The sequence below is a fragment of the Haliaeetus leucocephalus genome, unplaced genomic scaffold (assembly GCF_000737465.1).
Source record: "Haliaeetus leucocephalus isolate CR32 unplaced genomic scaffold, Haliaeetus_leucocephalus-4.0 Scaffold362, whole genome shotgun sequence".
Taxonomy (NCBI): domain Eukaryota; kingdom Metazoa; phylum Chordata; class Aves; order Accipitriformes; family Accipitridae; genus Haliaeetus; species Haliaeetus leucocephalus.
The window spans coordinates 6,054,810-6,077,471 of record NW_010972798.1 but is presented as its reverse complement, the minus strand read 5'-3'; the positions used below and the strand labels follow the sequence as shown (position 1 = coordinate 6,077,471).

At 35.9% G+C, this 22,662-nt stretch overlaps 1 protein-coding gene across 2 annotated transcripts in view; it reads left to right on the top strand.

The window, feature by feature from the left end:
- The window catches only part of MCCC1 (methylcrotonoyl-CoA carboxylase 1 (alpha)), a 21,609-nt gene extending 458 nt beyond the window's left edge, over window positions 1-21,151 (top strand). The window contains exons 2-19 of one of the 2 annotated variants that reach the window (XM_010572947.1): window positions 997-1,043; window positions 2,071-2,210; window positions 2,647-2,742; window positions 2,908-3,029; window positions 4,001-4,148; window positions 4,966-5,087; window positions 6,271-6,382; window positions 6,708-6,789; window positions 7,600-7,727; window positions 10,035-10,218; window positions 10,721-10,830; window positions 12,179-12,395; window positions 13,499-13,585; window positions 14,187-14,236; window positions 16,489-16,626; window positions 17,966-18,073; window positions 19,105-19,176; window positions 20,750-21,151. In XM_010572947.1, the coding sequence (XP_010571249.1) occupies window positions 997-1,043; window positions 2,071-2,210; window positions 2,647-2,742; window positions 2,908-3,029; window positions 4,001-4,148; window positions 4,966-5,087; window positions 6,271-6,382; window positions 6,708-6,789; window positions 7,600-7,727; window positions 10,035-10,218; window positions 10,721-10,830; window positions 12,179-12,395; window positions 13,499-13,585; window positions 14,187-14,236; window positions 16,489-16,626; window positions 17,966-18,073; window positions 19,105-19,176; window positions 20,750-20,869 (2,083 nt within the window). In that variant the 3' untranslated portion in view covers window positions 20,870-21,151. Of the gene's footprint in view, window positions 1-996; window positions 1,044-2,070; window positions 2,211-2,646; window positions 2,743-2,907; window positions 3,030-4,000; window positions 4,149-4,965; window positions 5,088-6,270; window positions 6,383-6,707; window positions 6,790-7,599; window positions 7,728-10,034; window positions 10,219-10,720; window positions 10,831-12,178; window positions 12,396-13,498; window positions 13,586-14,186; window positions 14,237-16,488; window positions 16,627-17,965; window positions 18,074-19,104; window positions 19,177-20,008; window positions 20,631-20,749 lie in introns of those variants that run through there. The other variant, XM_010572948.1, reaches the window with a different exon arrangement.
- The last annotated feature ends 1,511 nt before the right edge of the window (window positions 21,152-22,662 follow it).

Below are 22,662 nucleotides of genomic sequence, written 5' to 3'. Positions count from 1 at the left end.
GCCGAGGATGGCGCCTGTGTGTGGGGGGGTGCAGGTACCCCGAGCTCCTCTGTGGAAAGAAAGAGCGAAAAGACCCACCCGGAGTTTCAGGCATGGTTTTAGCGGTTGGTACAGGTCCCACGAACGTCAGCGTGTTATCTGCATGTGTTCGTATATCGCGGGTGCTCGGGGTTTGGTAACGGTCGCTGACTGCGCGCAGTAGCCACCCCCCCCCGCTGCCTTGTAATCCTGTGCAGAAGCAGTTAGTGACCGTGACAGCTGCTTATTAGAAGTTTAGGAAATGCGCTAATTTCCTCAGTAGTTATTGAAACCGAGCATTGGGTTGTCTGGTGTCAAGGATGTCTCGTGTCTCTTTGTCTGATACCATTTATGAATTGCTGGACTTGATCCAAGATTCCAAAGTTGATTTATATGTTAATCAAAACACTTCTAAGAGTTTACTTTTACAGTTTCTTACAGCCACTTAGCCTTCGCTGTCTGATTTCTTCAGCATTAGTCATCTGAGGTTTAACTTTTCATTTCTGAAATTCTTCATAGGGCTTCTTTCTTGCTATCTTTCACATTTTTCTCTCTTGCTCCTTTTCTCCATACAAACAACTCCCATTTCCTTTTTAAACTTTTCTGTTTTATGGTTGTTCAAGTCTTCTTTCCCAAATACTTCAAGTTGTAATAAATGCCAGATGTTGGCTGTTCTGTCCACTAAAAGAGTTGTTTGGGTTTTTTTTAAAACAAGTGTGTTGACTGTTTTGATTTGAATGCTGCTAAAAAAGCAAGGGGATGATTTCTGTTGTGTTTAAATGAAAACACTTAAGGAGAGATCTGGTGAAGTTTGTACAACCTTCTTTGTTGTACTTGAATGTGTTCTGTGTAAATAGCTGTATCAAAAGCTTCAGACCTGTTCTAGTGCTGTCCTTCTCTCACCTGAAGATAAAAGTAGCTCAGTTGCCACTTTCGCATGTGCTTTTGTAACACTTCTGTGTGTTTATAATTGTACAGGCGATGGAATCAAGTACAAAGATTTGTGAAATGGGCCTCAACGATAGGTATGAAATTTAACTTCTTTAGCTACTAGGTTTAATTGCTTGTGTAATGGGGATGGTTTTACAATTAGTTTTAGACCATTAGTTGCTCAAAAACTGGAGGTTTTTATTAATAAATATTGCATATTTGTGTAGTTTTTGAAAACAGTAGTTTGTAGCTGACCTAACAGAAATCATCTTTAATGTGTAAACAACATTTTGAATAATTTTATCTGTCATATTTAGGTATACTCAACTTAATGAAAACTATTTATTTTTATGACATTTTCCTCTGAGTCCTTTTCTGATACAAATGTTGGAAAGTCTGTGAGAATTGTTTTTAGGCATAATGGTATTTAAAAAATATATGAAGGAAAGTGAAAAGTATTTAGCAAGATGATTTAAATTGACCCTATTGTCATGTTGTCTAAAAAGATATGTTTTAGAATTCAGAGATATATTTTCATTTTATTAGTTAGTTTTAAGCTATTTAGTTCTGCCTGTGAGGTCTCTGGCTGTGCTGGCCTTGTATTTCTGTCATGTTTTAACTGCTGTCATGAGGCATAATAGAAGCTTGTATGTCACTGTTTAAAAAAAAAAACAACAAAAAACTTCATACCTTGTTATTTCTTTGAGACTGTGTATCACTGGGGAATAGTGCTCTTCAAACAAATGTGAATCACTTCTGGGGGGGTGGCACAGGTGTTAATTGTTTACTAGCTGGTCCAGAAAGTACACAGTAAAAGTATAAGCATCAACTTTTACATTCAAGTGTTGTTTTAGGGTTAGAATATATTTCTTGGATTCTAAAAAGAAAAAAAAAGACCCAAATTAAACATACTTCTGCATAGGGACTCTAAGGAAAACATTCCAAGACTAGCATGGAAATGCTTTTGGATGAAGCATGTGTTTTTTCATTATTGGAAGAAATGCATAAACACTATAAATGATGAAAAAGAAATCTGAATTTAAAATTGCTTTATTTCCAGGAAAGTTTTTGAGCATATATTTCTTTTAGAAGTTGCTTACTGTGCTTCATGCTTTTAAACAGGTGGTCACAACATAGGGAAGATTCTTATTGCAAACCGAGGAGAAATTGCATGCAGAGTGATGCGAACAGCAAAGAAAATGGGTGTGAAGTCTGTAGCAGTTTATAGTGAAGCAGACAGAAATTCCATGCATGTAGCAATGGTGAAGTATATTCATTAAGTTTGTGATTAACGATCATTCACAACAGTATTTCTCATTAATTAGTTCAATGTGAAAGTAGATCTGTGTGCTAATGCAGTTGATTTTCACCTCTGTAGAGTTACTTCCAAGTTTTCCTTGAATCAATGAAAAGTTTGCCTAGTCTGTCTCAGCACCTGACAACTTTGCAGGAAGTGCCTTAAAGTTTGGTGCTCTAACTCCAGAGTAGCCACTGGGAGTTAGAGAATGGACTCTGATTTTGGGAAGAAAGTCAGAATTTGTTTCAGCCACTTGAGTCTCTCCATGAAGAGAGGCAGTGATTTAAACTGTTGCATGCTTAGCAGTCTGATAAACAATACAATTGGCTCAGAAATTCAGTTAAAATTGCTTTTTATTATCTAATAAATAGTATCTGTTATATGTAATTTTTCTGTAACAGGCAGATGAAGCATATTGCATTGGTCCAGCACCCTCACAGCAGAGTTACTTGGCCATGGAAAAAATAATGCAGGTGGCCAAGGTCTCAGCAGCACAGGTAAGTAGATCATGACCTTAAATCTTCTGTTACTTCCATGTTCTTTAGTTCTTTATTTTTACCCATGGTGTTTCCACCTTGTGTTTCCTTAGCACTCTACTGAAGTTCAGGGTTTTCTAAGCTAAACGGATATAAAAATAGGCTGGTAACATTATTCTGTTTTAGGCTATTCATCCAGGTTATGGTTTCCTCTCAGAAAACACAGAGTTTGCAGAATTGTGCAAGCAAGAGGGAATCATCTTCATAGGTCCGCCTTCATCTGCTATCAGAGATATGGGTATTAAGAGGTATCTATTTCTGATTTGTTCCTTGGTTATGCAGTTTACAGTTTGGCAAAGCTAATTTTGTTAACAAATGACCAGTTGCTACATAATTATTTTATTCTGTCAGTTTTCATTGTCTTATATTTTTATGGCTTTCTTCAAAGGAATAAGCTCCAGGTTTATAGATGTGGGATTCCTATAGACATAGAAACAATCAAGATTGTTCAGTTATTAGGATTTTGGTAATTAAATACCTAACTGGTTCTAGTTTTTCAAAATTGGGGCATTGCAGCGTTGTATAGGTAAGGGTTCAGCAGTCAGATTGGATGTCTTGTATATTGGTCAAAAGAACAGTGGAGAAGAAACACCATATCATCAGGGATTATTGTGGCTCGGGTAGAATGGGGTGTTAAGTTTTGCTCATCACAGAGGATCTTGTTCTTAGTTACTTAGATCAAAGAAATGTTTCCAGGGTATGAAGTGTAAACCAAGAATATGGAAATAAGGTTATTACTAACACATGAACTGTGTAAGATTAATTTCAGAAAATTAATTTTTTATCACTTCCTAATGTGAGAGTAAATTACCTCTGTAATTTAACTAGTTTTGCATGCATGTTTGAAGTTAACAGTTGTTACGCTTGAGTGTTTTATGTGTGGTGTGAATCCAGCCTCTAGTTTTGGCAGGATACAGTGTTGTAATTTGAAAATGTTAGGTTGTGATCTCTGTAACGTGGGTCAAAAGATAGGAAAGAACAGTAAGCCTGAAACTGACTACTGCTTTTATGTGAAGGGCTTGGAGAAAAAAAATCCCTATTTGAAGCATTCGAATAATTACAATCCAATCGTATGTAACCCACTTAAGTAAGCAGTCCTCTTCAGGTCAGTGGAACTACTTTTGTGAAGAGAGTTAACATTGGGAACATATACACATTTGGAGCTTAAAGTAAGAAAAACTATTATTATAATTCTAAATATAAAACTGTTCTGTCAAAGTACTTCCAAAGCTATAATGTCGGCTGCTGGCGTTCCTGTTGTTGAAGGTTATCACGGAGAAGATCAATCAGATGAGTGTCTAAAGGAACATGCCAAGAGAATAGGATATCCAGTAATGATTAAAGCTGTTCGTGGAGGTGGAGGAAAGGTAAAGGAACTAATGTGTTCATCACATGGTATAAAGTTTTCATGTCTCGGTATCTGTAACTGACTATTCTAAAAGAAATCTGAAAACAAAACTGGAAAACTACTTTTTGCTAGAATTTACTATTAATGTCCAATCTAGCACTGTGAAATCTCATTTCCTTTCGTTGTGCAGTCAGGCACAAGATAAGTAGCTGGTATATATTGGAAGAGTTTTGTTTATGTCAGTGGGTGTCCAGTTATTCATATAAGCAGAAATGTTGTCCTGTGGATTTGTTTGTGTGAAATTAGGTGACTTTGAATTGTTACTTTGTGATGGCTTGTGTGACTTTTTTTGCTAGCAGTTTTAAATGTTGCATAAGAAGTGATTAGAAATACCATTTAAGTATTTGGTGTCTAGACAGTTTTTAATGTATGGTGAATTGCCTCTCTAAATCTGATTTTACTCTGAAATAAATTTCTATAAAAATGACATGATTGAGAATTCTAATTATTTCCAAAATAGCTATATTTGTTTTGTAATGAAATCAGTTTTTCTCTGCCATCCTTGGAAAATTTCTGTGATATTTAAGAGTAAAATTCAATTCTCTACTGATCCATATCAGTGGAATGATAATATCTGTTTTTTACACTTCTTATGGCACTTTCAGTGGGACTTAGTAGGATTATATTCCTGGAAGTTGATACACAATTTTGCTAAAGTTTAAGAAAGAAGGGAAAAGTGTTATCGTTAAGCTCATTTCTTGCTGTTTGTGTGCAACAAGGATTTTTGTGTACCATGTATTTAGACATTTAGATATGCTTTTTTTCCTGTATTTTAGGGCATGAGAATTGCTCACTCAGAAAAGGAGTTTCTGGACCAACTAGAATCAGCTAGGAGAGAAGCAAAGAAGTCTTTCAATGATGATGCAGTGCTGATTGAGAAATTCGTAGATAATCCAAGGTGGGAAATAGATGTTTTAATATAAACACTTTAATGTTTATTCTACTGTTAAATAAACATAACTGTTTTAGTAGTAGGATGAAAATTGGTCTTGTATGTTTTATTTGCACTATGGCAGGTTTTAATTTAGTAAAAATTGTTTATAATGTATTGAATTTCTTGCAGTGACTTTGTTTTGAATGATAAGAATTAAAATACCTCTGTTAGGGAGACATGGCAGTGACATTTAATGACATTGATATTCCTTTTTGAGTGAGCTTTCTAAACTTGATTTACATCTAGAAAAAAATAAATCACTTTATAATACTTAAACTACAGACATGAGTCAAGCTGTCATGGTGTTTCTGCTGCCCTCAGGTGTCCTAAACTAGTTATTTAATCTTTCTCTATTTTGATATTTAAAACAGAAGTGATAGTCTTTAGCTCATGCCTGACCTGTGAAACTGAGCTAATATATTTTTTTATAAAGAACTTCTCACAGAGGTCTATTTGATACTCTTGTTCTTTACATCTGTTTTTCTTGAAGCATCACTGTAAAGAAAGCATTTATTCTAAAGAAACCAAGGGCCTGCTTACGCTGTTAGATGGGCATGAGAAAAATCTCATTAAATTCCTGAGGAATTTCTTTTGCTAGCATCAGAGAATTATCAGAATGGTGACAGATTTTTGTTGGTTTTATACATAGAATGTCTGCCACCTTGTACTTGTCCTCTGAAATGGTGTGCTGAAATAAACAATGTTATTCCTGAGCCAGGGCTGCTGCCTCTTGTGAATTGCTACACAGTAAATTATGAGGAAAAGCATCGTTATCAAATAATAGCGAAGTGGTTTTATTTTTATTATAATAAAATAACTAATAAAGAGGTAGCATCTTTTAGATACATGTCATTGTAGATGTAGATACATTTAGATACATATGACCTATGAGGTTTCACTGCAGTAGCTGGCATTTAGAATCCTGTTTCATTTAGGAGATTGAGGAAGTCTAAAACAGTTGAAATCCTGCATAATAGCAGCCTCATTTCTACATTTTTGGCTATTTGAGGGGAGACACTTAAACCTGTAAGAAGTCTTACTGAAGTGTACAGGACTGTGTACAAGTTCAGAGTCTGTTTGGGTGAAGTCAAGTTGCAGGATTGGGGCTTTACTGAAATATGTGAAAACATTTATTGTTATGGAACAGGCATGTTGAAGTCCAAGTATTTGGTGACCAGCATGGCAATGCAGTGTATTTGTTTGAAAGAGACTGCAGTGTGCAAAGAAGACATCAGAAGATCATTGAAGAGGCACCAGGGGTAAGCAGAAAGTTCTTATAATTGTTTTTATGAACTGACATATTTTTAAAGTAATTGCTAACCCCCATTGAATTTATTTAGTGGGCAGTAATTTATTTGTAATTCTTAGTACCTGTTTTAATTTTGCTGCAGAAAATGTTCTAACTGAAAAAATTACTTTCTTTAGGAAAATGATTCTCAGGGAAAAATTACGTAGATTTCAGGTATAATATTGGTAAGGATTTCACTACAGTTGCTAAATACCGCGAGATATTCATGCATAGTAGGTATAATATCACCAAAGTTCACAATAATTTATAATCTTTTGTGTTGTTATTATTTACAGCCAGGAATTAATCCAGAAGTTCGAAGGAGACTTGGAGAAGCTGCTGTCAAAGCAGCTAAAGCAGTGAATTATGTGGGAGCAGGTAAGTCTGTGGAGGTATGACTGCTCCAGAGCTATGCTTTTAACTTAATAAGAGTTTAAGCCACAAGGCAAATGGCATCTGATTGTTTTAGAGTATGACACATAAACCCCAGTTTTTTTGAGGTTTAAGCAAGTAATCGCATGTTTAATTCTGATGTAATTACAAATTCAAATTGGCATACCTGGTCTGAGCTCAAGACCAGTGGGAGCTGAAGAATAGAAAGAAAAAATTTCAGAGCAGCTAATTCAATCAACTAGATTGTTTTTGGAAACTGAGTATTATGAATGAAAGTTTGAGCAGAGCAAGGGAAAAATAATTTCTCTTTCAGCATACAAAGAATACTTTATATTCAAACAGTAAAGCCTTTAAAAGAAGAACACAACTCACTGTCTGTAAAGTCCACACTATCTCCCAGATGAAAAATAACCTGCTAAAATTATTTGCGACTTTCTTTTCTCACTGCTTTCTTTGGATACTTATTTGTAAAAAATAATTACACACCCTATACACACACAATGCTTTAAGGAGTCCTGATGCACTTTTTACAGCTCTAAGGAAATGCAGCTCTTGCTGTAGAGGAGAATGGCTGCTAAACAGCACAAGATATGTAAATGTGCAAGAAAACAACCCTTCTGTTTACAGACCACAATTGTGTGACCCTTTAAGATAATTCGTGTAGAATTTAATGAAATTCAGTGTATCTGATTTAGAAATAATAGTCTTGTCCTGGCATAAATGAATTAAGTGTCTTAGGTGTCCATTCTGAAAAAGTCTTGTTTTGGTGAAGTGCCCTTTTACTAAATACTTCAGGAACAGTGGAATTTATTATGGACTCCAAACATAATTTTTACTTCATGGAGATGAATACCAGACTGCAAGTAGAGCATCCAGTTACAGAGATGATCACTGGAACAGACTTGGTGGAATGGCAACTTAGGGTAAGTGTTAATTGATTTTACATGTAGAGTTCCTCCTGTCTGGTGAATAGTGCTCTTCGATATTGCCTATGAGAGACCAGATAGGTTTTCAGATCCTCATCTCCTATTCAGCTAATACAGTAGAGTTTCCTTTGCTCCAAAGGAACATCTTGTATTACTGTATTTGATTGTAGAGCATTGTGTAGGTGCTCTGAATTCCAACAAAATCATCTTCTAGTTGTGTAGAGAAAAAAACCATTTTGTAAAGTATATTTAGAGAGGTTATAGAGAATGTGGAAAGTAGGAGGAGTAGGGTCCTGATCTTTCCCTTGCCATGCTGAATATTTTTTAACACTCTAGTTCAGATATATCTCTGGCCCAAAAATCATTCTTGGATCAGGCTGTAGGAGGAAAGCTTCATAAAAAACATGTGTCTGGTGTTATACCAGTGTAGTCACATTCTAAAATAAATGTATAGTTGTGTGGACTTGAAATAGGCTATTTCCTCACACACCCAATTTGCAGAGATTACTCACACGTTTGAATGACAACAGGAAGTTTTGGACCTTAGGGAACTGGAAATGAAAAACAATTCTGGTTAGTTAAATCCAGAAGTGAGGACGGCAGCACACATTAAGCTTAAGTAGATAGGATGCGGGGCATGTTTAGTGTAACCAGAAAGAAAATTAAAATGGCAAATGCTGATACAAAAAGGAGAAACTTGACTTTCTGATCTGGGAATGGAAATTGAACATTGAGTGCTGAGTTGGAGCAGGGATCAAACAATACTGGAAGAAAGATAAGATGAAAAGGTTCAGTGGCCTTGGCATGTGGCTTAATGAGTCAATAGATAAAAATGTCTTACCAGTTCTTGGAGAGATTATTTTTGTGAATCTGTATAGTATTACTCTTTCTTTGAAGACTAAGTTATATTCTGCTGTCTCTGCTGAAATCCGTAGTTTGGTGGCAGAAAGCAGAGTATGGAAAACCCCTGACACTTCGGAAGAAGATGAAATGTTGCTGCAGATTTTTTAATAGGAACTTGTATTTTCCCGTGTAGATGGAAATTGTGTAGCTTCCTGGTAAAGGGTCTCCTCTGCGCTTAACTGCAGCAGACTTCTTATTATTTTATCCCCAAAAGCCCCGTTTTTTCAGTCTCAAACTGGTGTGTTGCTGGTGTTTTTTGGTATTCCTGTATTTGTAATGTGAATTCCTTTGAGTAATAAAATGATGTTTCCTTCCCTGTTAAAATTTCTTAAATTGTTAGAAATCCCCTTAGAGAAACATTCCCTTAAATGTACAGGTCCCACAGTATACAGAGGAATCAACAGCATACGTCAGTAGTGCTGGCTGCCAGTAATCCATTTTATCATCTGCTTTTGGAGCAATTTTTCTCTAATAAAATCATGTGTTAGTGTCGTGGTTTAACCCCAACCAGCAACTAAGCACCATGCAGCTGCTCACTCACTTCCCCCCTACCCAGTGGGATGGGGGAGAAAATCGGGGAAAAAAAGTAAAACTTGTGGGTTGAGATAAGAACGGTTTAATAGAACAGAAAAGAAGAAACTAATAATGATAATACTAATAAAATGACAATAGTCATAATAAAAGGGTTGGAATATGCAAGTGATGCACAATGCAATTGCCTAGCACCCACCAGTCAACACCCAGTTAGCCCCCAAGCGGTGATCCTTCCACCACCCCCACTCCCCCCAGTTTATATGCTGGACGTGACATCCCATGGTATGGAATACCCCTTTGGCCACTTTGGGTCAGCTGCCCTGGCTGTGTCCCCTCCTAACTTCTTGTGCCCCTCCAGCCTTCTTGTTGGCTGGGCATCAGAAGCTGAAAAATCCTTGACTTTAGACTAAACACTATTAGCAACAACTGAAAACATCAGTGTTATCAACATTCTTCTCATACCTAACTCAAAAAACATAGCACTATACCAACTACTAGGAAGACAATTAATTCTATCCCAGCTGAAATGAGGACAGTTAGTTGACCAGGCTTTAACTTAATAATTTAATTATTTTTTGACATAACCAGTAGAAAAAAAATTAGTCTGTTTTTCCATTATGTTTTAACTGTGTGAAATATTAAGAGGTCAAATTACACAAAAATAATTCAAAATCCTTTGGTGACTCCCAGAGAAGAGGAAGGAGTAACTTTGGAATTAGCCTTTTATGACCTACCATGTGTTTTCTGCTTGTGCTTTTTTAATGTACTTTCTAGTTGTTCATGCTTAGAAGAAAGATATTTAATATTTCATACATTGGCACTCCAGAACATTGATCCCACATTAAAGAAAAAACCTATTGTTTTCAGGTTGCAGCAGGAGAGAAGATTCCCCTAATGCAGGAAGACATTGTGCTCCAGGGCCATGCATTTGAAGCTAGAATATATGCTGAAGACCCTAATAATAACTTTATGCCAGGGGCTGGGCCATTGCTGCACTTAACCACCCCACCACCTGATAGTTTCACCAGAATAGAAACTGGAGTCAGACAAGGTAAAACTGAAGGCAGTTGTGTAACCAGAAATACTTAACATCAAAAGCTTTTCTTTGTAAGCATTTCCCTCTTGGCTTAAATAAGTTTGTCTGCCGGTGTTGTTATAAAAACAGATCTTTACAGAATTATTCTTCCTTGTGATTGTCCTGTACTTTTGGTCAATCACTGAATATTTTATTTACCTCTTTATTTACATATGTCCAAATTATTGTCCATTGGATCATGCTGATTATATTCTCATCACAATTTATCAATCCTGCATTCTGATTGCAGCAGAGAACTGAATTTGAGTAATGTTACCTCTACAAAAGTCTGTACTGAACTTGTCCTTGGAATTGAAATGCCAGGTCGCATCATTAAAGATTCATGTTCTTTAAGAACAGAGAGAAATGTGGCCATCAATTGTGTAAGAGTTTAATGCCATGTGGTGTGCAGTACTATGCATTACCAACTTTGAGAAATACTGGCTTAGTGTTACAGCATTTTTTTAATATATTTTAGGTGATGAGGTTTCTGTTCATTATGATCCAATGATTGCAAAGCTAGTTGTTTGGGCTGAGGATCGTCAAGCAGCACTGAGAAAGTTGCGATACAGTTTGCATCAATATAATGTAAGTAGAAGGAACGCAGTATGTTTTCAGATCTTGAGCTGACTTTGTGAACATCTTGAGCTAACAAAATATGGATAAAATATTACAGTAAAACAAAAGTGGTTTCTAATAGGGAGCCGGCATTGCCACTACCATTTCAGATTCATTATTTGTTTGTAGAAGCTTTATTTTTTCCTAATTTGCATACTTTTTCCTTTGGTGGAGTGAGTAGAGATAAGTGTAAAGTCCAGTTTTACACAGAGATTTTTCTTAAGTTTGTGATATCTTCAGTTGGATGATGCAGCTAGAACTTTGTAGAAGACTAAGGCTAAACAACACCGTTTTCAATTGTATGAGCGTTCTCAAACTTAAACAAATTTGTAGGTGGAATTTGTGTCAGACAACGTTTGCTTGTAATTTCTAATTTATAAAAACAGTTAAATTTTTAGACTATACATGTGGTAAAGAAATATGGAGAATTTTTAATGCTCTCAGTTCTTTTTAAGAAACAGTCCCTTTTTCCCCTATGAAAAACTACAGGTGTTGTTCTATTTTCAAAAGTGGAACTCGGAAGGTTTGACTTGAGATGAGAATGAATATTATTTGTGCAGAATTAATTTACACTTTTAAATCAACAACATAAACATGATTGAGGTACTGAAAATGTTTGGCCCGCTATTATTTTAGCTAAAAATTAAGATTACGGCAAGTGAAAGAGATAAAAGAATTCCCTGGAGTTTTTTCAGAATTTTCTTAGTAGTTCTGTCAATAAGTGTTGACAGTACAATATAGTTACCAGTTTCACCGTTTCTCTAAAATAGTTATTTCTATTTTCATGTTGTTTGCTTAGGTATTTTTCAGTACAGGAAATGGATAGTATCTAGTAAATTTATAAAAGTCACTCTTCCCATTTGTTACTATTAAAAGATGAAATATGGAATATCTGAAACTATTGTAACTCATTTTTATATGAGGTACTTTTCATATTAGGAATGTTCTTTTAAATACTCAGAGCATGATTTTCTGAAACAATAAGGTTTTTTTGCTAAATTACCCCCCATTACTATTGCTGGGAAACTTTCTTTGATTCCACAGTGGACAAACGTAACGTTCTGAAAACAGAGTGCTTTCTCAAAAGTTACTCTTGGTTTTTTTGTTGGTTTGTTTTTTTTTTCTTATTAAAAGCAATGATTTCATTGCTAATAAATCAGACCAGTTGAATTAATTACATTTTATTGATAATCTTTGTGTTTTGATGTTGCTTTCTGAAGAAAGATTCATCTATCATCTATGCATAAGTTGAGCGGAAAGCTGTATATTCATTCCTAACTTCATTTCAATTTGGCAATATGCTGCTTTTTCTTTACAGATTGTAGGATTAAGCACCAACATTGATTTCTTACTGAGCCTGTCGGGACACCCACAGTTTGAGGCTGGAAATGTGCACACTAATTTCATTCCTCAACACCATGATGAACTATTTCCAACCAAAAAAGCAACCCCACATGAAGTTATGTGTCAGGCAGCTCTAGGACTCATACTGAAAGAGAAAATGCTAACAGATGCTTTTAGAGATCAGTCAGATGGTAAGGATCATTATTCTTTTGTTTTGTTTTATTTTACTTGTGACTGGATGAGGCAGTGCTGTGAGCTCATGTGCAATTATTTAATTTGCACGCTCTCTTTTTGCCTTACTTTGTGCCTGCTCAGGGTTCTGCATTCTGGCATCTGTCAGATATTTACACACAGAGCAGACTATAACTCTTGTTAAGGGACAGGTATTGAATATATCACCACTGTAATGTACAGACTGCTTCCCACAGCACTTCAGATAGGCACTAGCTGAAAGACCTTGGGATTCATAATCAGTGTCACCATGTACTCTTTACTCTATACAAGCATAAACAGTGAGTATCTGTCACTATTATTCCTACAGTTGGCCCAAGGTCTTCAGAGATAAAATTGACTCTGCTAGGATTGGGAGAGGCAGTAGAGTTTAAGGAAATGAACAGGCCTCCAGCAGCTGAACATTCTTGAGTTCCAACACTGTTAATGGCTATACCAGTGGGGCGTGTGATTGCTGTTAACAAAAACTTCATATAAATCCAATATATGCTGCCAACAACCTCATTAATTTTCTTTCTTCCTCCACTTTAACTCTTCTGGAAATATGGGAAAGGGGGATTGGAAGGATTCCCATACACTATTGCCTTGCTTCAAGAGATGATAAACTAATCGGGCAATATCCGATAGCTGTATATCTGATCCATTCTCAGAAACGCCAAGTAATAGAAAACCCCTCAATCTTCCCAGGCAATTTGCTGCCATGTTTGACTACTCTTACGCTTGGAACCTTCACCTAAAGGTTAATCTGAATCTGCTATGTTGCAGCTGAATTCCCATACTTGTCTGTTCAAGGATGTGTTCATGGAGAACAGTCAACATCCTTCTTAGTAAGCGCTGTTGTTAGTGTCATGTCTTCTGTAGGTTACACAGCATTAGTTTATTCAGTGTTGAAGCTTGACTGAGGGATTGTCACTATCTATTAAGTGGTTCCCCAGTCTTCTATGTTCAGTATAAATATATGATGGTAGTAATAGTAGGACAGTGATTTTATGGTGTAAGTTCTCGGTATTGTGTGTTGCCAAAGTAGAATGTAAGTAACATATTTGTGTATTTTGTGTTTTAGATAAATTCTCACCATTTGCATCCAGCACTGGTAGAAGAATAAATATATGTTATACTAGAAAACTGTCTCTGCTGGATGGGGAAAACAGTAAGTTAAAGAAGTGTGTGGAGGGAGAGGAGGTACTTACTGGATAAAATTACTTCAACTGGTGCTTGAAAATTCAGGCTAAGAAAGAGCGAATAGAAGCAGTATGTTTTATGCAATTTAAGCTGGGAATTCACAGAATTGCATGCTTAATCCACAATGTTAGATCTTGAGGAGGTGTGAACCAAATTCAAATGACAGTACTAATGTTCATCATTCAAATGAATAAGGTTGAGATTTTTAAAAGAGCTGAGTGCCGTTGACTTTTTTTTTTACTTCACTTTGGTGTGAAAGTGCTGAGTGCTTTTTCCCATCAAAAACCGGTTTTCTGTCCAGCTAACTTAATACAGATTTCAGAGCATAACCTCAGGTGTTCATCTGTGAAAAACAAATTGTCTAGAATTCTGCAGAATTCTGGTTCTAGAATAATGAAGTCTGCAGTGTGTACTAAGCTAATCTGAAAATACTTGTTCTTTTCTTAGTATTGGTGGGTCTCTGTTTTTTTTAATCAAGAAAGATAGACTAAACATTGTTTATATGTCATTATTTTCTAGATGCTATAATTAAATCTACTCACATATACATATTTTGTTTTATTGAACAGTTGTGGATGTAGCTGTAAGTTACAATCAAGAAGGGTCATACAAAATGCAGGTACAAGTCCAATTTTTTCAGATATTTCATTAGATAAAAGAAGAATCAGTTTCTTGTAGACTTCTCTTGGTATTAACTGTTCTTGAAGTTGCTTGGTAATTACTGATACAGGATTCTATTTTTGGTTTGTTTGCAGCTGTTGTTGTAGACTATTATTTTGGCCTGAAATTATCTTTGCTAGATGCTGGATTAGCATGGAAGAGCTAAGAAAAGTATTTGTTTTTCCAGTGTTTAAAGATCTTGCTCTTTATCTTTCTCTTCCTTAAATTTGTCTTTCTAAAACATTGGAAGTTACAATTAAATCTGCATTTAAAAAGACTTTTTTTCCACAGGACTTCTGCTTTTTCTGTGCATGAGATGGATCTCCTGTGGGATAAATAAAAGCTTTCTAGAGCACTATCTGTAAGATAACACTTTTTGTATTTTGAAGATGGAAATTGGAAAGTGATTACCAAATGAGATGAGGAATGATGAGAGTAGTAAATCTTCTGGTTAAATAATTGAATGATACCCCATAGAATTGGCTTTTTTCTCTGTCTATGCTACAGAGATCCTATAGGATACAACTCAAGATGCTTTAAACGTATTTTTGTGTGTGCATGTGTGATAGTCTCCAATTGTGTTGCTTATAGGGGTTGTGTTTTGCTGAGTGTTGAACTTCCTTCTTGCATAACCTGGAGTCAAATGGGTTTTGTCTCTGATTTGGCACCCAGAATGATCGCATGCTTGAGAATGCGGTCTTTCTGTAGTTCAGCTTCTTGTTTCCAATATTCAGAAAAGGGGAATTAATGAGAATAAGTCAGTATTTATGAACTGCTTAGACTGTATAGAGATGAGCATGCTAGAAAAATAGTGAGAAAATTATTGTGCTTTCATGTGTATGACCACATGTTGGGTAACTTAAACCCTTATTTCTACTATACGAATAGTGAGATAACCCACATCCCTCAGGTAATACCCAGGTTATTTTGAGTGTATTGATTACATACATAATGCAGGAAAGCTTTTACACTTTAGGCTTATCTCATATAAGTAATGTCAGCAAAAAATAAAAAGAGGCTGGAAGGAATGCTGAGTGGGGCCTTTTGGGGATGGGAAGTGCAACTGGGGAGAATGTAGAGTCCCAGGGAAGAAGGAAGAATGGGGGTTGAGATGGAAATGGAGAGAAGCTGGAGATAAGGGATGGAGAAATAGAACCGGGAGCTGATTATGCGGAGGACAGTGCCTCTGGGGTGCTACAAAACCTGTCCTGAGGCCAATCTGCTAGAGCAGGTTGCTGGGCCATGGAACTGGCAAGCACTGACAGCGCTGCCCAGGGTATTGCCCTAATTTGTGCCCCTGCTCAGGGTACTGATCAGACAAATTATTTTTTTCTCAGGGATCAGTATCAGATCAACAGTGTCCTTTCAATACATGTTATAAGGTCTTCATTCAGTGGAAAAGTAGTGTGCAACTATATAAATGAAGACTGAATTTTATCTCTAGTCGTAACATCCTGAAAGACCAGCAAGTCTCTGATTCTTTGCTCAGTGATGTTAGACTTAGAACTAAAAATATCAGTTAAATGTAATGCTCTTATATTCATATTCTTACTGTCTGTGTATTCTGAAGTTGTGGCAGAGATGCAGTTTCCGTTGATGTAGATGAAAGGGTTACCTACAAATAAATAACCTTTCCATTTGGTCTTTCTTTTGCAGCTTTGGTGTCGAATTGACACTGTTCCCATTACTGCTCTCCTCTACTCCTTTGTAGGTTTACTGAATATATTTTAGGTTTTATATTATAAGCTTCTAAGACTGAGGAAGTTACCTGTCTTTTGGATAGCATCGTGGAATCTTATGACGTCAGCTGAATAGTATGGATTTTTCAGTTTGAAGAAAGTGAAGATGCTAGGACAGATTAAAAATACTGGATTATAGTAGCATGACTAAACTGAATGTTCTGGGTTTTTTTAGTTTTTCCTGAGAAATAGCATACCTTTGTGTTTTGCTGAGTGCTAGTGCATAGCTGATGATAAAAATTGTCCTGGGAGAGCATATTAGCTAATCTTCTGAGCTGATTGCACTGGATACAGAATACAGTCTGTTAACTGAAAAATAAAGGATGCATAAGATTTTAAAAGATTTTTTTTTTTAATTCCACAATTATCTATGAAGAATCACGGGTTATGAGTGTATACTACAAATACTAACTTTTGGTTTATTGCTCATGAAGGGTTAGCCTTTGTCCTTACAAAAGCATCTAACTTTCAGATTCAAGATGAAACGTTCCTGATATCTGGAGAGATCTTCAATGAAGGTGATTCAGTTTACTTGAGGTCTTCAGTAAATGGAACCGTGTGTAAGTCCAAACTGGTCATTTTGGACAACACCATTTATCTCTTCTTTCCGGTAAAGTTCCTTTCTTTATTATCACAAGTATAAAATTTCAGAGTTTTATCCATGTAAATGAACAATATAAATTGCAAGAGAATGTGAAAGAGAATCACGATTTCAAGTCCTAATGTTGGCCCATAATGTTTTGATACTTGATTGATTTATAGCTATAATTGCAAGTTAGTTGCTTATGGTCAGTGAGTGAGAAAATGAATTCCTTTTAGAAAGATAAAATACAATTAGGTGAATCAGAGTTGCGAATGATGGTTTGGGAGGGGGGAACACAAAATATTAAAATGGTCAAGTATCTAAGTTTGTCATAGAACAATAGCAATTACTTCAAACTGACAATTACTTGAAAGTGCTTGTAACTGATATTTTTATTTCAGTTACATTTATTAAATTAAATTATAAGAAAGAAATCAGTATTGGTCTGGGGAAGGGTAACTTCAGCTAATATTAAAAAATTGGAATTAGGAGTTACCATGGCGTTGTCTGCATTGCATGAGTAATGGCATTTGAAAGAAGAGGTACCCTGATTCACATTATTAGGCTGGTAATTTTTTATTTGCAGTTAAAAAGATTACAGGGCCTTAAAGTAACTCAATAAAAATGTAATCTAGATAAGCGAATTATTATGTATTGGTTTCAATAATTAACCTCTAGCTCTGAGCCCCTTAAGACTTTCAGCAGAATGCAGTGAAAACTTTGCTGGCAAAGCCCAGTTTTCTTGTGGTATCAGAGTGGAGTCTGCAGTGGGGGATCTAGAAGAAATCACAGGAGTTTTAGGATGTGGGTAGGATGTGGGGGAGAACAAGTCTTTGGGAAACTCTGGGTAGCAAGTCCGAGAGGAATTAGGGGATTTTGAATAACAGTGAGAATTTTTCACTAAACTTAGCACTGAATCCATTTTATTGTAAATTGTGAAACACTCATATTGACAATGCTTGACAATGAGGACGCCAACATCTTTCTTACTTGTTGCAGCAGCCTGCCTACCCCTTCTGCAAACAGCCTTTACGTGTTTTCTAAAACCTTCTGTGCTGTTGCTGTGTGAATAGGGAAGGTGTGGGTTTGGTACAAAGGTCCATATGGAGTCTCTTTCACAGAGGTAGTTCCTTCCTTGCTGATCCTTAGCAGCAGCAGGTGTGGCTTTTAAGGACTTAGACATCAGCAAAGTAGTAAGCATGCCATAAGCAAGTCCTTTTACTGCCCTGACCTCAGTAGTCTGCCACCCTAAACAGTTGACTCGTTTGCCTAAAGCTGGATCAGTTCTTTCCCTGTATGTCAGCATGTGTACTAGTGGTATTATTTTATGTTGTTAGCTCATATGTCATTGATTTTATTTCTGTAGGAAGGTAGCGCTCAGATTGGCCTTCCTGTACCCAAGTACTTATCTGCAGTGAGTTCAGTGGGAATGCAAAGTGGTGCTGTAGCGCCCATGACAGGCACAGTTGAAAAGGTAATTATAATAATATGGGTGGGAAATTGATCCTCCAATATATATCCAAGTTCACTCTTCCAGAAATGATGCTTGCTTCTGTGCTGCCAGGAAATAATCAGGGCCAGAAATGTCAGTGCTGTGTGACTTCTCCCAATTGGAAAAAGCCCTGTTTACTCTGAGTTTTCAGCAGCCACCCAAGAGTTTTTCAGGCTTCTAGTCTTCTTTTTCTAGAGCTCTGAAAGATCAATATTTAACTAATCCTACTGCTTAAATAATTTTTTCTTCATCTTAATTACTTTCTAAGTTGAAGTTCCCTGAAGTGTTACAGGCTGTTTGATCCATTTCATCTAACCAAAAGAGTGAGATGCTAGATGCACTTGCAAAAAAAAAAATACTCAGAAGTGCCTTTTTTGTTAAGCTGTTTTGCTGCTTCTGTTTCTGGTTTTGTTTCTTTTTTGTTAGCTCACCAAGTCTTGTGTATTTCTCTGTACAGTGACAAAATTTCAGCAGAAAAGAGATTTCCAGGAGAGTTTAGTAGTTAAAGGATTCTGCTAGCAATAAAAAGGCGTGAACCCTTTCAGAGGGTGGAGTACATTGAATGTGGATCTCTTACATACTGAGTGAACGCTCTAAATCAGAATTATGGTAGAACAACTAGGTGGCTCCTGCAATCTTCTTTCTGGATTTTGTTTTAAAAACAGCTTTAGGGATTGGCTCCAGGAAGAGGTTCTGTACTTTCTCTCTCAAAATACAAGCTCTTAAGCCCAGAAAGGGTGGAATATACATTGTCTCTTCTAGTGTTTCTTCTTTGATACATAAATGGCTTCCTGGTCATCCTTTTAGCTGTTACCGAACCTCTTTCTATAGCCTCTGACTTCTTCCCTTGAGTATTATCTAGAGAACTCAGGTACTCAGTTCAACAATAATAAAGATATTATGAAGCTGTTTTACAAAACCACACTCAGTGGATTGTGCTAGCCAAGATCCAGCTGATGATTTTTAGTGGTACAGACATGCATGATTTTTCCCAATTTTCTCTTGAATTGTAGGTGTTTGTGAAAGCAGGGGATAAGGTTAAGATTGGAGACCCTCTAATGGTTATGATAGCTATGAAAATGGAGGTAAGTGACGTACAAAAGGTTTTAATTATTGAGAAAATAAAAATCTGGTCAGAATGTAATAATTTTTATTGAAGTGTGGTGCAGAGTGTAGCTTGCAGATGTCAGTATCCCTTCATATGCTGTGAAACAAGTGTTGTGTCTGACTAGATTTTAGAGGATTATATTTGCTGTTATTTTATTAACAAATGATGATTATATAATCCATGGTATTCTGCAGATGTTTTAACATTCATTTGGTTAGCTTTGCCAATCCTTCTCTCCCTTCCCCTCCTTTCACTTTTCTAGCAGAAAATTGTCTAGGTGTATCTTCTGATCACTGTTTCTGATACAAGCATATGTAATGTCTGCAGTTACTTCATGCAGAAATTTAGCTAATGGTGACTTTGTAAATATGCCCATGATTTTTTTTTGTTCATAATATTTTTGTTTTTATTTACATAAAGTTTTACCAAGAGTACACTAAAAATTCTTTGTAATTGTCCACGTGGCGTTCAGTGGACTAGCATTTTGGCCATTGTATCTTGTCACATGGCTTGACCATGGCTCAGTTTGTTTGAACTATAGTTTTTGTAGCCTGAACTGGTTTGGTTTGGCTGTTAGTTTATTTTGAATACCAGTTTGTGGTAGCAGAATTAACATTGTTGAGAAAATTTACCTTTCTTTTATCATGCCCTTTTCCAAACTACACTAAAATTACATGAAATACAACTGCGCGCTAAAAAAAATTACACCCAAAATTATTTGCAATTGGATGCTAAATGCTTGTCGCTCTCCAGCTGATACCTCAGACTGATATGATCTGATTTGTTCTTTTTTTTTTTTTTTTTTGCAGTGCTATTGAAATATAAAATGTAAGATGTAAAAAGCAAACTATTATTTAAATGAATCCTTGCTTAGATGTAAGGATTTAATATCTGGTATTAAGTGTTTTGATATTAGACTAACCCTATGTAGAAAACTACCAACAAACAAAACTTCAGTGGAAAACTAACCTGATACAATAACAAGTAGACGAATTTGGGGACTGGTATGTAAACATGCTATTCCTTTACTGCCACTAGTAGCTGTATTTGTATTTCATCTGCATTTTGCCAAATACCTGTTCAATAAAGACCCCTCCTAGCCAGTGAACAAAAATATCTTTAGTAAAACCGCACATTCCTCTTAAAGGAATAAATCTGCTATATGATTAACATTTTGGACTAAAACTGCATTATTTCTGCCTGGTATTTATAATAATAACAGAAAGTATTGGTGAAGTAAAATAACATTCAGTTGTTCATACTTCAAAATATAACATTATACAGCATTTTTGTCCCCAGTATACTTAAAAATACTAAATAAATGTTGATAAGAAAGTAAAACTTGGAAAAAGGACTGGGATAACATTTTAAAAGGAGGTTTAAAATAAATATACATGTGTCGGAGGAAGTAATTAAGTGTGTTCTGTTCTAATTGCACCAAAGAGTAATATTAGCATTTGCTGGGGGCGGGGAGGGGGGGCACCTGAGAGAGGGAGAGAGCAGGAAAAATAAGTACTCTGCTGCTTCACTATTGATCTGTTTCTATGCAGCATACCATAAGGGCTCCAAAGGCAGGAGTGATTAAAAAGGTTAATTTCCAAGAAGGTGCCCAGGCCAATAGACACGCTCCGCTAGTTGAATTTGTGGATGAAGAGGCCGAGTCAAAATAAAATTCAAGGAGGGTGCATTTTATTTTTTCTACTTTGCTGATTTTCTCTCAGGAGAAGATTTCTTCATATTTTCAGCAAACTGTTTTGTATAATAGAGTGGGGAATTGGTTTCCTCTGCACTTTCTGCATAGTTTGACTGTAAATTATGCTGACTTTACTGAAATCTGGGTATCACTATACTGTAATCGTATATATAACTTGTGGACCTACGTGATTGTTGTTCAGTGGTTATGTTTGCCTGTGAAAAGGCATTAGACTGGAAAAAGATGCGGAACTCTTAGTAAGGACTGTAAGTTACAGACTGCTAGGGTTCTTCTGCCTACTTTTTCATTCACCGCTGCCTTTTTTCTGTGAGATGCGAGAGGTTTGATTTGAAGGAAATCTGAAAGGTGACAATTGTTTTATGAATTAATTTCTGTGGCAAAACTCCTGCTTGTGGTTATGTTTTTGCCTGAATATGGAATTCAGGATTGTTCCTTAGTTCAGGATCCCTCTCAGTCATTTTTGGTGCATCTTTTTTCCCATTTACCTCAATGAGTAGTAAAAATTTGCATTTCAAAAATTATTTTAATATACCTTGAAATATCCGATACAAAGCATTTTTCACATACATATTAACATTTGCTATGCTAATCAAAGTTGGAACATAATTGCTTTCCAAAAATATAATTTGATCTTTAAACATGAAGTAGTAGCTCAGAAAGATGATAAGCTTATTTAATACTTTTAAAAGTGTGCCAAAATAAAATACTGACTTAAAAATCCTCATTACTTTACTTATATTGTTCATGTTCTAGTATATCACTTATTGGCTGGAATGAAGTATACCAAAGTCTTTATAACAACATGAAATGTTACTAAAAATAATAGATTTTTTTTTTTTTTTGTATCTGCAGTATTGCAGAAGGGAAAATGGGTAGGTTTTTTGATGGGCAAAGAAAATATTTCTTAAACACAGCATACTGTTCATTTGCCATAAATTGATTTTAACTTGTTTAAAAAGCACCTCAGAGAAACAGGAAAAGGAAAAGAAAAATACGTTTTAATTGTTGTAAACTTGCAAAATCTTTTTGCCTTTTAGTTAAGGTAAAGTTCTGCTTGTCATATGAACTTTTTATATACTAATTTAAGATGATAGTATTGTTTATACTGCAGAAAGGAATAAACACAGATGCTACAGTGATCCCAAACTTGTAGTTACATCTGTGCAAATGGATCCTTGTACTTACCTGAAATCTCATTTCTGAATCAATATACAGTGTCATGGGGAATTCTCTGATCTGATTCCTGTAACTGTGCAGCCTTGCCTGCAATGCAGACAAAAATTGTAAAAAAGTAATGGCTCTGGTCTGTATATTAAAAGCATACAGTAACACTTTTAAATTTTCCTTGTAATCCAATAGCCACCTAACAAAAAAACTACACTTCACTGATTGTCTTGTAGAATATTGCCACAGTGATTTTTATTTACTGCAAAATAAAAATTAAGCTTAATTTTGAAAATTTGTTTTCTTTTTCTCAATTTTGTTCTTTCCTTGGTTGCTTATGTTTATGCATTAGAGGGTTTTAAGCAGCTGTTTATGTATCATCAGCTGATATTTGACAGACCACAATCTTCAGATTGCATTTAGGAGGCAGTAATCCAGACAGTGGTCATGGGTTTCACTGCAGGTAAGTAACTCACAGCATGAGGTTCTCTGTCCACTAAGTCTGCACTGCTTGCTTCAGCCAGCTAGTAAAACAAGAACATGTTCCTTGGAAGCTGACAAAATGTCCTCCCTTAGGAATGAAGG